This window comes from Ambystoma mexicanum, chromosome 14, assembly GCF_040938575.1.
Source record: "Ambystoma mexicanum isolate Mex_15411 chromosome 14, UKY_AmexF1_1, whole genome shotgun sequence".
Classification (NCBI taxonomy): domain Eukaryota; kingdom Metazoa; phylum Chordata; class Amphibia; order Caudata; family Ambystomatidae; genus Ambystoma; species Ambystoma mexicanum.
This window is the reverse complement of record NC_090940.1, coordinates 480,998,693-481,013,741: the sequence shown is the minus strand read 5'-3', so window position 1 is coordinate 481,013,741 and position 15,049 is coordinate 480,998,693. Positions and strand designations below refer to the sequence as shown.

Below are 15,049 nucleotides of genomic sequence, written 5' to 3'. Positions count from 1 at the left end.
CCGAAGAGAGATCAAGTAGGATGAGGACAGAGGGGATATTAGAGTTAAGTTTGGAGAGCAGATCTTCACAGATGTTCAGGAGAGCAGTTTCTGTGCTTCTGGCAGCTCTGAAGCCAGATTGATGGTCGTGGAGAAACCAACAGAATCGGAGTGAAGTTTAAGTTGCGAGATGGCCAGCTTTTCTAGGAGTTTGCCCAGAAAGGGGGTGATGGAGATTGGGCGGTAGTTAGCCGGGCAGCAAGGGTTGGCTGTGCTTTTTTTAAATTTAATTTTTATTTTTTTTAGAAGAGGGTGCACAAGAGTGCTTCATGGGGAAGGGAAGACTCCTGAGGCAAAGGAGAGGTTGCAGAAATCAGACAGGGCAGGAGCGAGGGTGTCAATATGGTCCTTGATGGTTTTGGAAGAGCAAGGAAAACCCTGTTTTGATGAGGCTTTCATAGATCGGACTTGTCTAGAGACCTCGTCAGGGGAGACAAGAGGAAAGGACAAGAAGGAAGGTGGGGGAGTGGCTGTAGGAGCACTAGCGTTCGAGGGGGGAGATGGGAAGGGGATGAGAGGATGGACAGAATAACCAGGGTTTTAGAGATGAAGTGGGAGGCAAGGGTCGTGCAAAGGGCCTGGGAAATGATAGGAGAGGTAGAGACTGCAGCAGGGTTGGCCAGCCCCATGCAGAATTTACAAAGTTCAGCCGAGATGTTCGATGCCGCAGAGACATGGGGCTTGGATGTGGGCTCTCTTCTTATGGTGGACAGAGTAGGTATTGCCTTTGGAGCAGGCGAAAGTTTGTCAGAGGATGAACCAGAGGCCCTCCATTTCCTCTCAGCCCCCCTACACTTAGGTTTAAGTGGACAGAGTCATACCAGGAATTGAATTTGGCTTTGGCCTTCAAGCGGATCCTCATGACATGGGGCAAGAGCATCAAGAGCCACAGAGATAGAGGAGTAGATCATAGACAAGGCTGTGCAGGATGCAAGTCAGCCAGAGGTGGAGCGGGGGTGGGGGGTACGCTGGAGGCGAAAGCTTCAAAGGACACACGCTTTATGGGACAGATGCCTGAGAAGGTAGGTGGCAGTGTTGTGGTAGGCTGGGGTGGGAGTGGGGGGGTGGAGCTGGGGAAGAAATTGTGTATTCTATTTATATTGTACTCTTACACAAGTGTTTGGGAGGAGAAGGAGTGATCGCTCCAGGAGAGGGGAGTGGTCAGAGGGATGGAGAGGGGGAGGCCAGAGGATATCAAGACATCAAGTGTGTGTACTACAGAGTGGGTCGGGCCAGAGGCGAGGATAGTGAGGGACAGGGAATCACAGAGGTCACAAAGAGCACAGACGAGGAACAGGGAGAATCGAGATGGAAATTGAGGTCACCCAGGAGGTGTTGAGTGGTTGCGGCAGGGGGGGTTGGGGGAGGGAGAGGTCCGCCCACTCAGAGAAAGGAGGTCATCTGGCCAGGAGGCTGGTAGAGTAGCAACTGAGAGAGAGGGAAGAGCGAGGGGGGACAGAGGAGGGGGGACAGAGGAGGGGGGGACAGAGGAGGAGGGGACAGAGGAGGGGGGGACAGAGGAGGGGGGGACAGAGGAGGAGGGGACAGAGAGGGGGACAGAGAGGGGGACAGAGAGGGGGGACAGAGAGTGTGAGACTGCAGACAAGGCATTCGAAAGAGGAGCCAGTCTGCAGAGGAATGATAGAGGCAGGAATCCACTCAGGAAAGATCAGGGCTACACCCCCTACAGGCCGGGTGGACGTGGGCACGGAGAGGATCTTGTAGACATCAGGGAGGAGAGTGTCAAAACTTGCGACACAGCTGGCCGTGAACCATGTCTCGGTAAAACCAAGGACATCAAGATCAAGTTCTTACAAGAGGTGGCAGATGTCAGAGGAGTGTTCGACAACAGAGCGGAAACTGGAAGTGGCAAGATGAACAAGGTTGCCAGCCTTAAAGACCTTCCGTGGAGGGGTACAAATCAGAAGTACGCCCTGCAGAGGTGAGGTGGGAGCCCGAGGGGGGACAGAAGAGGACAGAAGAGAGGGCAAGGAAGCCAAGGGAGGGGAGGAAGGGACAGCAGGAGATGAAAGGAAGTTGATAAGGCGAGTGAAGCGCCTATCAAAGACGAGGCGATTGGCCTGAGGGCCTTGGACCAGGACAGTGCCACCTAGGTAGACATTAATGACGAGACTGGAGTCGTCGAAGGAAGCCATGAGAACTTACCAGAGGTGTGCCATCATTAATGGCAGGAGGAGGAGACAGGACTGAGAACAGATCATATGAATGGTCCATAGATCTGGCGAAAGAACGACAAAGGATGTCAGTGAGGGTCTGTCTGGAAGAAGCGATGGAATAGGCATCAGCGATGGGGAGACCTGGATTGACAGCCAAGATATCCATTTTAAACTTCTTCCTTCCAGACTTAGTGAGAAGGGAAGGATAGTTGATCGAGAAGCAGTTGGAGTAAATAGGAGAAACAGAACGCGCCATGGGTGAGTAGAGAGGAGCAGGGAGAAGAGTATACAATAACAGCAGTATGGAACAGTCACTGGGCCAGAAGGTTACAGAGAAGTAATTCAATGCAAGCAAAGGGCACAGCAGCCTGCACAAGAAAAACAGCTGGTTGTAGCCTAAGCAAAATTAATGCAAAGAGCACACCCAAGTTTGACTTTCAAAGTTAAATGCAAAACACAGTAATAAATGAGACAGTAATAATACTGCAGAGTTGTATGAAATAATGTATTATTAGATGTTTAGAAAACTCTTTCTTGCATTGTTGATCGAAAACCCACTGGTCCCTTTTGTAAAAGAGTTATACATGCACCTGTATTTATTAGAGAATACATTTAAACAAACCCATGGGAATATATGCGTCAAGATATGTGTGTTGAAAGCAAATACTTCTCCTAAGTGAGGAGACATTAGGTATTGTAAGTTGAGAGTTCCTAAGACGACAAGACCATCAGAGCACTGATCAGTGCCGATAGTTTGTGATACAAAAGGACTGCTCTGCATGGTCTTTAAAATCCTTCTAGTCACCAATTCATGTTTGGTAGTTGCTATGTGTGGACTCATTGTTAACTCTAGACCACTCTCGCACCCTTCCTTAGACTTGGCCTTGACTGCTCAGTTTCTTCACAAAATCCTGCCACCAGGGCCGATTTGGGAAATCACATTAACCACCGGTTACAGCATCTGTTTTTGGCTGGCATCACAGATGTTTGATATTTTTCAATCTGACTCATGTGAACATTTATTGGCAGACAGACTATTGAGAGCTTCGATGCAAAGGGCGATTGGGGGCCTGCATACATAGCATAGCATAGCAATATCATGACAGGAAGGACCAGGTACACGCTTCTTTTACTTTGGGAAAAAACTGTTTATACTCCAGACTATCACTATGTGACAGAACAATCATAGAATGTGAATCTAAACAGAATATATGCATGTAATAAATATATTTTAGTGCATCAGGGTGCAGAATTTGCACTTGCCACTAGCAATTGGCTAGTGATGTTTAACTTTTGCTGAGTAAGAAATGGTGTACCTTTTGTATGCATAAAATTGAGGTGGCCAGCAACCTTTTTATGGCTGGTTAGTAGCTTGCTTCTTGAATTTTTGCACCTTGACATTATATTATACTGGGTTTGTATTTTCCATGTGTATGGGACAAACTTTATATTGGTACCAGCCCATCCCCTAATTGTGAAGCCAGACTCCTCCGGTTAGCTACCCAATAAGAGTTTTGGGCCATGTTTAACACCCTGTTCTACCACTCAGGGCATATCTGTTCACATTTCTCACCAGTGGACTGTGACAAATTATCCCTAACATAATACATGAAAGATACAAGGCTGATTAACAAGAGTGCAATATTGTTAATCTATTTTCTATAAGATTGCTAGATTAATATATTATCAAATAACTTTCATAATTGTAGTTCCAGAAGCAAAACATTTAGTTTCATTTTTCCTTTTTGGCCTGTACCATTTTTACCTACCTCCTGAGCTTTCATTGGAATTGACAATTGGAGAAATCACGTCAGAAGCCTGTACATTGGTCATAGATGCAGCTGTCACAACAGGTGCAGGGCTGTTACCACTGAAAGGAAAGCAACACATTAGAAATGTCATATACTAAGCCCCTTCTAAAATGACAGAATGGAATGAGCAGCTTATTTTGCTAGGATTTACATTACAAACCTCACATTACGCAGACCTTTCTAACAGGTACATGTTAGGGGAGTTTTCTTAAGTCTACCAGCAGGCGAGACTCTATAAAACTAACCCTTCGTATACAGGCCCCCTCTGTTAGTACAAGTCTGCACTACCCAAAGGTTTGGTAGAATGGCAGAGCAGCCAGGCACATTTTAGGAGCAGGATGTGGGCTGTATGGAAGTGCAATGAACTCAGTAAATACATAGGCCTGTGGGGTAAAGATAACCGCAGGGCGAGAGAGATTGAGAGGCCATGACAGGCCCGTATTGTGCGAATGCAGCTAGCCAATGTGGAGTTCCAGAGAAATATAAAAGCCAGTACAAAACCGTGATTTCGATATAAGGTCTAGTGAAATGGAAAGAAATTATGTAAAACTGCAGCAGTGCCCGTGGAAAGTAAAGACTCATTGGAAACACTGAACATTTGGAAGATAAAAAGGAGGAATGATGCCTGACATTTAAGAAATAAAGTCAAGTGACAGATTGCTTTTATCAGGAATAAAGAGAATTCATATTCATCATATGAAATGACAGCCTGTAAAGAGAAAAGCCCATTTCGTTTTTGTAGCAGCAACACTGGTTTCCTATGTTAACTATGGCCTATTTGTGCATTAGATTAAGTACTGATCTACCTCTTTTCCAATATAGTAGATCAGAAAGATTGTATTTTAAATCCCATGCCCAGATATAATGCTAAAATGTTACATGTGAGCACATCTTGTCGATTTAAAGCTGTATTTTCTGAAGTGTGCATGCAGCTTGTTTTTTCCCTACTGAACTGAAAGGTCTGTGCCTTTGAACATTTTAACTCGAGACCTTTTGGCTGGCCCTCCCAGCAAAAGCAGGCTTGGTTCCATTAAAAATACAAAGAATCAGAGACATCAAAATGATGGGATGGTACAGATAACATGACCAACAGAAGTTACCCTTAAGGTCAAACCTGCCCATAAATTGTGCACTAGCAGCAAGCAAAGACCTTTGAAGCCAAGGAGGAAGAGGGGTAGAATAAACATTGGCCCCAGCAGATGGCCTAGTCACATAAAAAAACAAAATGCAACTAAAGGGAAGACATGGTGGGGGCCATAAGAGTGAAATTAGGAGCACCTATTATGCAGTGACATTGACTGACATTGAATTCCTTTTTCTCTAATAAAAAGAAAATAGTAAGCTCAGTCCGGAATCATATTAAAAGGGGGGAAAAAAAGCGCCTGTCGGAACAATATAAAAACAAAATTTGTGTGATGAATGTAATTGAAGTTATGATCAAAATTAGGATTCTGGCATTTTCATACATGCGAGGAACGGGGGGGAAAAAATCAATAAAAATTTTTTAAAAAAAAAAATCGATGGAGTAGTAGACTGAAATTAATGTTGGAAGTATGTAGTGTCTGAGTTGTAACTATTACAGCACAGCCAGAAAGTGCAACAAAACTGTGGCTCCGCCCAGGAAGGGTATACCGACAAAATTAATATTGGCCGACTCGCCATACAATTTAGAATTTGAAAATATATAGATTCATGTAGTTATCTGTAAGATTAGGGTAGCTGCCATTTTAGTACACAAATTGTAAAACCAACCTGTCATTTTGGGATGACAAATCTTTCTACTTCCTCAGCCTCCCTAACCCACAACTCAATTCCCGATCCCATCAGCATGCAGTGGGAGTATTGGTGGGAGGTGAAGGGAGAGTGCTAGCCAATCCTGATCATGGGAATTATATTAATGTAGGAGTCTGGGTGCAGGAGAAAATCCTTGACTGAAGCCCTTGACCAGATCTGTGCTGTCCCCAGAAGAGGCCCCTGTGTAAGTAGATTAATCTAAATGCCATCAAAAGTGTGAGGGGGGGGAGAATGCCAGCGTTAATCTGCATCTCGCATAGCGGGTAGGGGGGTGGAACTGGGAAGACCTTTGGCACATTTTAAGTCTAATTCAAATTAATTCCACTATAGAATATCCCCCTATCCATTTAAAATGAATTGTGTTGGGAACCGCCTGTCTTAATCCTTTCCATTTAATTGTAGGGTGGGCGTTAGGTAAGCTTTTCATAGAAATGGTAAATCCTCCTGACGTGGGTCAACCCCAAAACCTTTTGCTTTACTGGTGGGATATATTTCCTTAATACCTCTAAGTGGGAACCTTTTTCCACACCCACAGAATCTTTGACTCTTTATTGGTGTCATTTTTTAGACTCTCCATAGTGTCTTTTTAAAGTTATCCTCTTTTACAACGTATTGGCAATAAGTGACTGTTGTTGCTGGGAACCAAAGCCAAAGAGGATGATAAAGGAAAAATTGGCTGAAACGATTTCCAGCTACCAGACAGCCTGCTGTGTAACTGGAGCCTGCTGTAGCCCTTCCTTCCAATCGACCTGAGGACTCAGTAAACGACGACAGTGACCCAGAGCCTGACGAGACGCACTAGACTAAGACGACCTGCATTTTGAACCATCCCACACGTTGCTGCAACCTTTCAGGGCTGCAATACCCTGGGACCTCGAGCCATTGTGTAGTAAACGGTCTTCCGAATCGCGCTGAAACTTCGTGGGCATCCTGGTGGATCCCCAGAGACACGAATGGAGTCCGAACATTCCCCTCAACAGAGTGCTGGACGTTTGTAAAGACGAGAATTCAACCGTGATTTTATGTGCTGCTTGAAAAGGCGCCAAACCGCAGAACCACATTCAGCCACAAGGAAAACCTTGTCTAGAGCCTTCTCCATTGAACCCTGCTAGTTCCTTCTAAGGTCTTGTTTTCAGTCGCCACGACGAGGAATCGACGAGGAATCCACTGACCAGGTATTTGGCTGCAGATGCTGAAGTCCTCCGGCTGCAAAATCATCTTCAATGCTGAGGTGCTGTGTTGACTTGGATATGTACTTACCTTATGTCCGTTAGGATTTCTGTGTAGCTGTGGGGTGATTTCTGTGATTGGGAGGCCTCTTGTCCAGTGCACCCTCTCCCACTGCTAGAATCCCGCTAGGGTGCATTGCGTGAAGCCCCTAGACTCTCCTCTAACTCTAGACGTAAGGTACTCACCTGTTTGCCCAGTCTTCCTAAGGAACTCTGACTTTTGCTACTTAAGAACCCTGTCTGTTGGTCACTAGATCCTAGTGAATCCCCTTTTGCCACTGAGAACGCTCATGCTCTAAGAATAAAGGGAAAGACTTTAGGGATAGGGCCGTTTGCCTAGAAATGAGAATAAGCGTTTAAAAGTTACTTACTTGGAAAAAGAGTGTGGGTAACTAAGAGTGAACAGTTATACAAGTTCTTACTTACCTTGGATATGTGATGCACAAGTATGGTTAACATCTTTCTTTCCTTAGAAACAGTTTTGCCATTCTAATAGAATGTAGATATTAAGGTATATTACTCACCTGTGATTAGGTTGCGCCTCTTACCAAAAGTAATGTGTTGGTTTCACCAGATTACTTCTGTTAGGATAATTGTATGAGTGTCCCCCCAACTGGGTCTTGCTTCCCCTGACTTGCTGTGACTGTCCAGAATATGTCTGCATTAGGTCCTACCTACCTATAATAACTGAGGCATTCAGTAAAGTGTAACATTGAGTTTTGCTTTCCCTGTACTATTGCAGACCGATATAAGAAGAGTTTTTGGTTCTAACTGTTCCTCATAAGTCATACATAAGGTACTTGTATAGCTGGGAAAGATCTAACATGGACTACATTGTGAGGTTAAAAGAAAGTATATGGGTTTTACTTAACTTGAGTTGCTGTGTGCCACCCAAAAAATAAGTTACAAGAGTTACTGCTTATCTCAATATGTGTTTCACTGATCTCAAAAGCACCTGTAATTGAATATTACATCCTTAGGTTTTACTAGCTTAATATAACTTATCACAAAAGTAGTTATAGGTTTGTTTTTACTGTAGCTTTAATAAGTGTTCCACTATTCATAAAACATATGCTGTCCAGTTGACATTTTAGGTGATTTGTTACTGAGAGTCATTGTACAACTGGCAGTGTCTACTACCCTGGCATTACTGAATGCAATTGTGAAAGTAACCGTGGGTTTTTACTACCCAAGAATAGTTGCGACTTCTACCGAATGTGTATGAAAAGGTTTTGACTTCCCTAGAACTACTGTTAAATGTTCCAAATAAGGTTTATACTTTGGTCTGTGTATCTTCAAGTATAGTGTTGCGTTTTTATAATTGTGATTACATATAATGTGTGATGGCACTTATTTACCCCTAGATTTATCTGGGCCTGCCTGTATTTAAATAAATCAATTATTTTTACAATACATAGTGTTTCAGTGTTTCTTTGGGCCATTTGTATTACAATTTCATCTGTAATGATTCTACAGCCCTCTCTTCCACTTCCTTCCAAGGTAAGCCTGGCTGCTCAGTCTACGCTACTCTGAACTCAGGTGGTACAGCCTTATACTAAGAGTGAACTCTTGAACTGCCTCAGTTGAAAAGTTTTACTAAGCCCTTAGTTGGACTTCAGAAAAAATGTCATAACAGTGGGAATCTGTGTAGATCTTTAGCGCATTGAATTGAAGTTAAATCAATTCATTCCCATATAGAAAATCACGGGATGCGCGTTAGAGTTCAAACAAACAAAGTTCACGCCAAGTGTGTTAGAGCCGGTATAGACAAAGACGTGGGTGAATGGCCTTCTGAAACCCCCAACTCCTGTCCAGAAGGGGAGCGGGGTCCTCAATCCCAAAAGAACTAATCCGAAAACGCAAACTTTCAAGTGAATGGGAAGGGGGTAAAACAAAATTTCTCATTTACTCCCTTGCATCCCAAACTAGAATTACCAAGCGTTGCATCTCAATTGAATGTGTGTTGCAAAACAAAATTTCCCATTTATTTCTGTGAATCCCAAACCAGAATCCCCAAAGTACTGCATGTTTGAATGTGTGTTGAAAAACGATTTCCCCCATTGAGTTCCTTTTCCCAACTTTGCCTTTCTAAAAATAAAGCCAAAATGATTTTCTCATTGAGTTTCTTTTTTTAAACATCACCTTTATCAAAATAAAGCCAAAAAGATTTTGTGATTCTATTGTGAATGTTTTCTATTGGTTAGTTTGCAATTAAATCTGATTTAAGTTGTGACTGCATATTTCAAAATTCTACTGTCGTTTTAATAACGTAAAGTCATTTGTAGTTGTGATATGGTGTAGTGCCACAGTATTGGTGGTTGAGATTTTGGTTTCTATTCCATTTTGTCAAACCTTAAATAAATCTATATATTCTTACTACACGCCGGGCCTGGTTCCTAGTTCTTTGGTGGCATAGAAGGTGTTAGTTGGGGTGGTGCAAGACAGGTTGGAGTCCTCACTAAAGGTGAATCAGTATAAGTGATTTGGGTGCATGCCACCTTGCTTGGGAGGGGGGAACTCACCAAGTTGAGAGCAACTGCCTAATAAACCGTGACAGACCCAAAGAAACACACTTAAAGTTATAGTAAAATAGACATGTATTTTATATACACAAGACAGTTATATTTGATCAAGTACCATTTAAACTAAACAACACAATAGAAAACCTCAGCCATACTTCAGATGAGTAAACCAATAGTAATGAAATGTCCAGTTCATGAACTCATTGAGTTAAGTGAAAACACTTACTTTAGTCACTCAGAACATTTTCTGTTGTAGAAATAAAATAGGTTTTTAGCACCAGCCATGCAATACTTCCATAGAGTTATAATAATTTTCATGCGCCACAAGGCTTTACAGTCCATACCTAACTAGTTGGGAGTTCTTTAGAGTCATTTTGGGGGGAATGCAGGTAAAACACAGCAGCAGATAAGGTAAAGTTGGATATGGTGATTATTAGTCAGTAGAATGCTTTTGTTGGTCAAACATTTATCAGGGACCTTGGAAATGACTCCCTATAGGTGCACAAGCATTAGACCTGGGCGAATAGTATGGGTGAACACCCAAACACCGGATTCAGCACTCCAGTAACACAGGAGTGACAAATCAACTGGAGTTAAGTACTACCCCAAGTCTCAACGCACCCGAGGAGTGATGAAGATGTAGCTGGATTCTTTCATGATCCAAAAGCGGTGGACCTGTTCTCCTGTTCGTTGGTCGTGGTGACGAAAGGAGGGACTCTGGAAGGGATGTCAAAGCAGCAAAGAGGACTAGAGTTTTGGTGACTTTTTACAAGCTCCAAGGATGAATAGTTACCGCCTGGTCAATCCGCCTTGATTCTTCGGTCCCGCACTCTGGTGAGGGGACTTTGAGGAGGGGGATCTTGTCTCTGAAGGTCCAACTGGAGCGCAACAAAGTTCTGGGAGGATTCGTTCATGGGAAGACAATGCACTGCAATTGAGTATTGGCAGTTTGCAGCCCAGGAAGGTCACAGCATGCCCTTGGATGGCTTGTTCTGTAGGTCGTCTTATGTTTAGTTGGTCCCACCAGCCAAAGGGAAGGAGGAGTCCTCTACAGGCCTACTCTATCTACAGTAGTCAGGACAGTAGTGGTCTCTTCACAGTTACTGGAAGATGCTGCAGACGTGTCTGGTCATCTTCGGATCTTCTGTTCCAGTGGTCAACTTGCTTTCTGCCTCAGGAAACTTACCTTTATCAGGATTGCACAATCATCCTCTGCAAACTCTCCCTGCAGTTCACAGAAAGGGTGGGCGGCGCCCCGAACAAGTAAGATTCGGAAACATGTCCTATAGCTCGACAGAGGATAGCTCAGGAGATGGAAATCGATGAAGAGCAAAATAATTGATACAGAGAAAGAAATTAAGGAAGAAACTATAATAATCGAAGACCTAGGGGAGGTAGAGGAAGAAGAGGCCAAGATGGAAGATCTTTTTTAGATCAGGACCACAGAGAATGGGAGATGGAACCAAGAGTAAAAAAAGAGGCCACCAAACCTTGTAGTGAACCTATCCCATACCCTTACACCAATAGAAAATAATATACTGAATAAAGGGCTGGGTTTCGTTACAACACACAATAGTTTTACATTTAGGGTGGAATTCAAACAGTTCATCAGAAAAATACATCTTCGTCAGTATTTCCAAAATGAAACATGGTAGTCTAAACCCAACGAATCTGGCGGGAGAAATCCCTCTGAATTTACTCCACCATCACACAGCAAAAGTGCAGAAGCTACAGTCTTTGAGAAAAGAGTCCTGTGAGAACTAGAAAAAACTGATTAAATAAAAAAGCAATTTCAAAATATTTCAAGAAATGAAAGACCAGCAATAACTAATCTAGCTAACAATTAAAACATTATTCTACGAAGAGCTGACAAAGGAGGTGGAAAAGTGATTTTAGATACAGACAATGACATCAAAGAGTGTAAGAGACAACTTGATGATCAAACCAGTTAAGAGAAGTTACATACAGACTGCACTAAAAAATTACAAAGTCTGATAAGAGTCAAGGTAGAAAAAACCCTAGCAAGAGGGTAGCTCTGTAAACAAGAGGCGACATTCCTGATGAAGGGAATACCCAGAGTACCTCTATTCTATACTTTACCTAAAATACATAAGGGTCTAAATGATCCACCCAGAAGTCCTATTGTTTCAGGAATCTACTCGGTTCTTAAACTATCTAAATTTGCACATGTAAATCTTAGACCACATGTTACACAAAGTAATGTGCAAGATACCATGGCCATAATCATTGAAGTAGAAGGAATGCCATACTATCCTAGTAAAGAAACCTTAGCCAGCCTAGACATTGCATCTTTATACACAATGATTCCTCAGGCAAAAGCCCTCCTAAAGGTAGAACTATTACATCCGAAACGTACACCGAACAAAACCAACTCGTTCATAATCTGGTGTGTAGAGAGGATGCTGACCAAGAACTATTTTAAGTTTCTAGATATATTTTATCAACAAAATCACAGAACCGCAATTGGGGCAATAGTGACACTAAGTATAGCAAATTTATATGTAGAAACAGGGGAGACCAAGATTTATAAAGACCTGATCCCCTTAAAAAAATAAAATCAAAACAAAGAAAAGCTACATCAATGATCTATTCTTAATATGGAAAGGGAGCGAAGTGGAAGAAATAACCAACTTTGTGAAGTGGCTTAACAACCAGGATACATGTCTGCAACACACACATTAGAACAGTTCACAGAAAGACTACCTAGATATCACCATCTACACGGATATTGAAAAGAAACAACTGGCAGTAAAACCATACCACAAAAAAACAGAAAAATGAATTGCTGAACTATGAGAGTTTTCACCCAAAACACACTAGAGAAAACCTCCCCTTCGGGCAACTTGAATAGCATGGACAAAATTGACACTGAAACAGAACTTCTGAAATGTAAATTGCTCAAAAGAGGATACCTCAAACCATCAGTAAAAAAATCCTGCAAAAGGGGCAAGAACAATAACAGGGAAGCGATTCTGTAATAAAAGAGCAACAAACAAACATTCTGAAAAAAATGGTATTTGTGAGCGCCTATTCAGACAGGTCTAATGAGATCACTACATCCATTAAAAAGAACTGGAGAATCCTACAAGAAGCCAAGACATCCCTAGGACTCCTGTTGATGGAATTTAAAAGGAGTAGAAACATAAAAGATCAGATTATGAGAATTGATATCCGGCCAATAGTACAGAAACAACCGAGTCTCACAAACATGGGGTATGGAAACCATCAGAGGACATGTCCCTTGCAGGAAATGTAAAAGTTGCCCCACTACTGCAAAAAGTAAGGTGGTTGACATAGGATTGAAGACAAAGTGGAAACAAACATTAACTAATTGCAATACCGAAATGGGAGTATATGGCATTTGGTGTCCCTGCCCCAAGTTATATTTAGGTAAGACTATGAAAATTTAAAACACGGATTAGTGAACAAAATAGCTGTATCTGTAATAAAATCAAAGAAGCACCAATGGTAGATCACTTCCTAAGATTAGGACATGCTTGTGAAGAAATAAAAATGGGCTGTGCTATACAGAATACCATGAAGTAAGGACGCCAATGCAGACAAAGACTGTGTATTTAGGAAAGAACAAGAACTAATCTTCCTGACTAAATGCAATCAGATAGGGCTATAAGAAAATATTGAATGGAATAAGATCAAACTATGAGACTATCTAAAAGCTTTTCCTCTCCTTCCCCCAGAAGCTCACTGTCTCCCAAGCTCTGGTTCTCTCTATTGCAACAGCCTATTTCTAAATCTACCTGCTTCTACTCCCCGCCATCTGCAACTAATCCAGAACAGGACTGCGAGACTTGTCCTTGCCTCAAGCCCCGGGATCGTATCTCTCCAGCTCTGAAATCTCTCCATTGGCTCCCAGTGGATGCAAGGATTAAATTCAAAACCCTCTGCATTGTCCACAAGGGTTTCTGGGGCCTTGGTCCAAAATACCATCAGCTATCCCTCCACAAACACCTCACCTCTTGACTCCTCTACCTCCAACTCCCTCAGGGTCAGTCATTTTTCAAAGCAACAAGCTGGGGGTAGATCTCTGTCTTCAGCTGGGGCCTCCCTCTGAACAGCCCCCCTGCCACTCTAAAACTTGAGAAACATCTCCGGTTCTGGAAGCACCTCAAGACCTTCCTCTTTGCTTCTGCCTTCACCCTTCCTCTCCCCTGCTGATCGGTTCTCTCTTGGCACCTTGCACCTGGCCACCCTCTGTCCTCCGAGCCCAGGTACCTGTTCACCCTGCCCCCCTCCTGCACTGCCATACACCCCCCTTTTCTTCCTGTACTTATCAGACCTAGCCTGTCTGCTGCCTTAAACCCAGCACTTGCCACTTGCTGGCTGCACTACCACTGTTGGTTGCCTTTATTATTTATAAATAATTTATCTGTTTCTCATTTGCTCTGCACTCCACCCTTGCATGCACATTTCCCCCCTCTCTCTCACATGCACTTGCACGTTCTCAATGTCACTCGGCCTAGTAAGATCTTTGTTTTGTTCTCCCCTGTTCCCCTCCCTTGCCTTGTCGCACTCCGAAACACTTGTGTACGAGCGCAAGAGAAAAAATATCAATTCAATTCCTAACACAGCAAGGATATCTATACTGCCGCAAGTATAAAAAGTAAAAATTGGAGCAAAAAGTTAAAAAAACCTGGAGTTAAGACAATTAATGCCAATGACGAATCAGCAATGCCATAGATCAATAGAATAACCACAGACTTCATAGTCCTTCAATATAGAACAGTGAGGAGGAAACTATTTAAAGATGGTGCTCACAGGAGACTGGCAATAATCTCAGAAATCTCCCCTTGACACGTAACAAGGTCATTTAGGGAAATCAAACTCCACCGACGAGAATTTGAGACAACAGATCGGGTGAACTATTGTTGACCCGCGGTCAATCTCAACCTCACAAGAGATAGAGTAAGTGAAATCACAGACCAATAAGAACCATGCCACCTTAAAAGGAATGTAATATCCTAATTAGAGGATTCAATTAACACATAGCTTTAATCCTAGATCGATGTCTGTGGGGAAGTAGGACCAGGACGAGAATCATGAGTGACGGACCATCTAAAGTTAATGGTGAATCGAGATACAGATGGTAATAAGCACATACAGACCGCCCCGGCGACGAGCAAGTGAAAGCAGAACATACTTGCATCAAACTGTTTGCTACATACTGAATGATATCTAAATCACAGTCTAGTAAGCCATTTTGCACCATTTTTATAAAGATTGATCAAGAAAGCAGATTGAAAAACACCGAATTGATACCAGCTAAACAAGACTCAAGATACAAACAGTAAGTTTTGAAAAAAGATAGACACAAGTGAGTGAATTAATCAGTGTATAAAATGTATTTATTTATTGCATTTGTTTAGCACCCAAACCATTACATATCACGGCGAGGTTACAGACAGCTTAATTAATCACACATTCAAAGGCCATTAAGC

The 15,049-nt window shown here is 42.6% G+C and overlaps 1 protein-coding gene across 3 annotated transcripts in view; it reads right to left on the bottom strand.

Annotated features, from left to right (window-relative positions):
* Positions 1 to 15,049, bottom strand: part of PAPOLA (poly(A) polymerase alpha) — a 1,157,717-nt gene that overhangs the window by 308,507 nt on the left and 834,161 nt on the right. For all 3 annotated transcript variants that reach the window (XM_069637718.1, XM_069637717.1, XM_069637719.1), the window contains one exon: positions 3,986 to 4,086. In XM_069637718.1, coding sequence (XP_069493819.1) covers positions 3,986 to 4,086 — 101 coding nt within the window. The remainder of the gene's footprint in view (positions 1 to 3,985; positions 4,087 to 15,049) is intronic.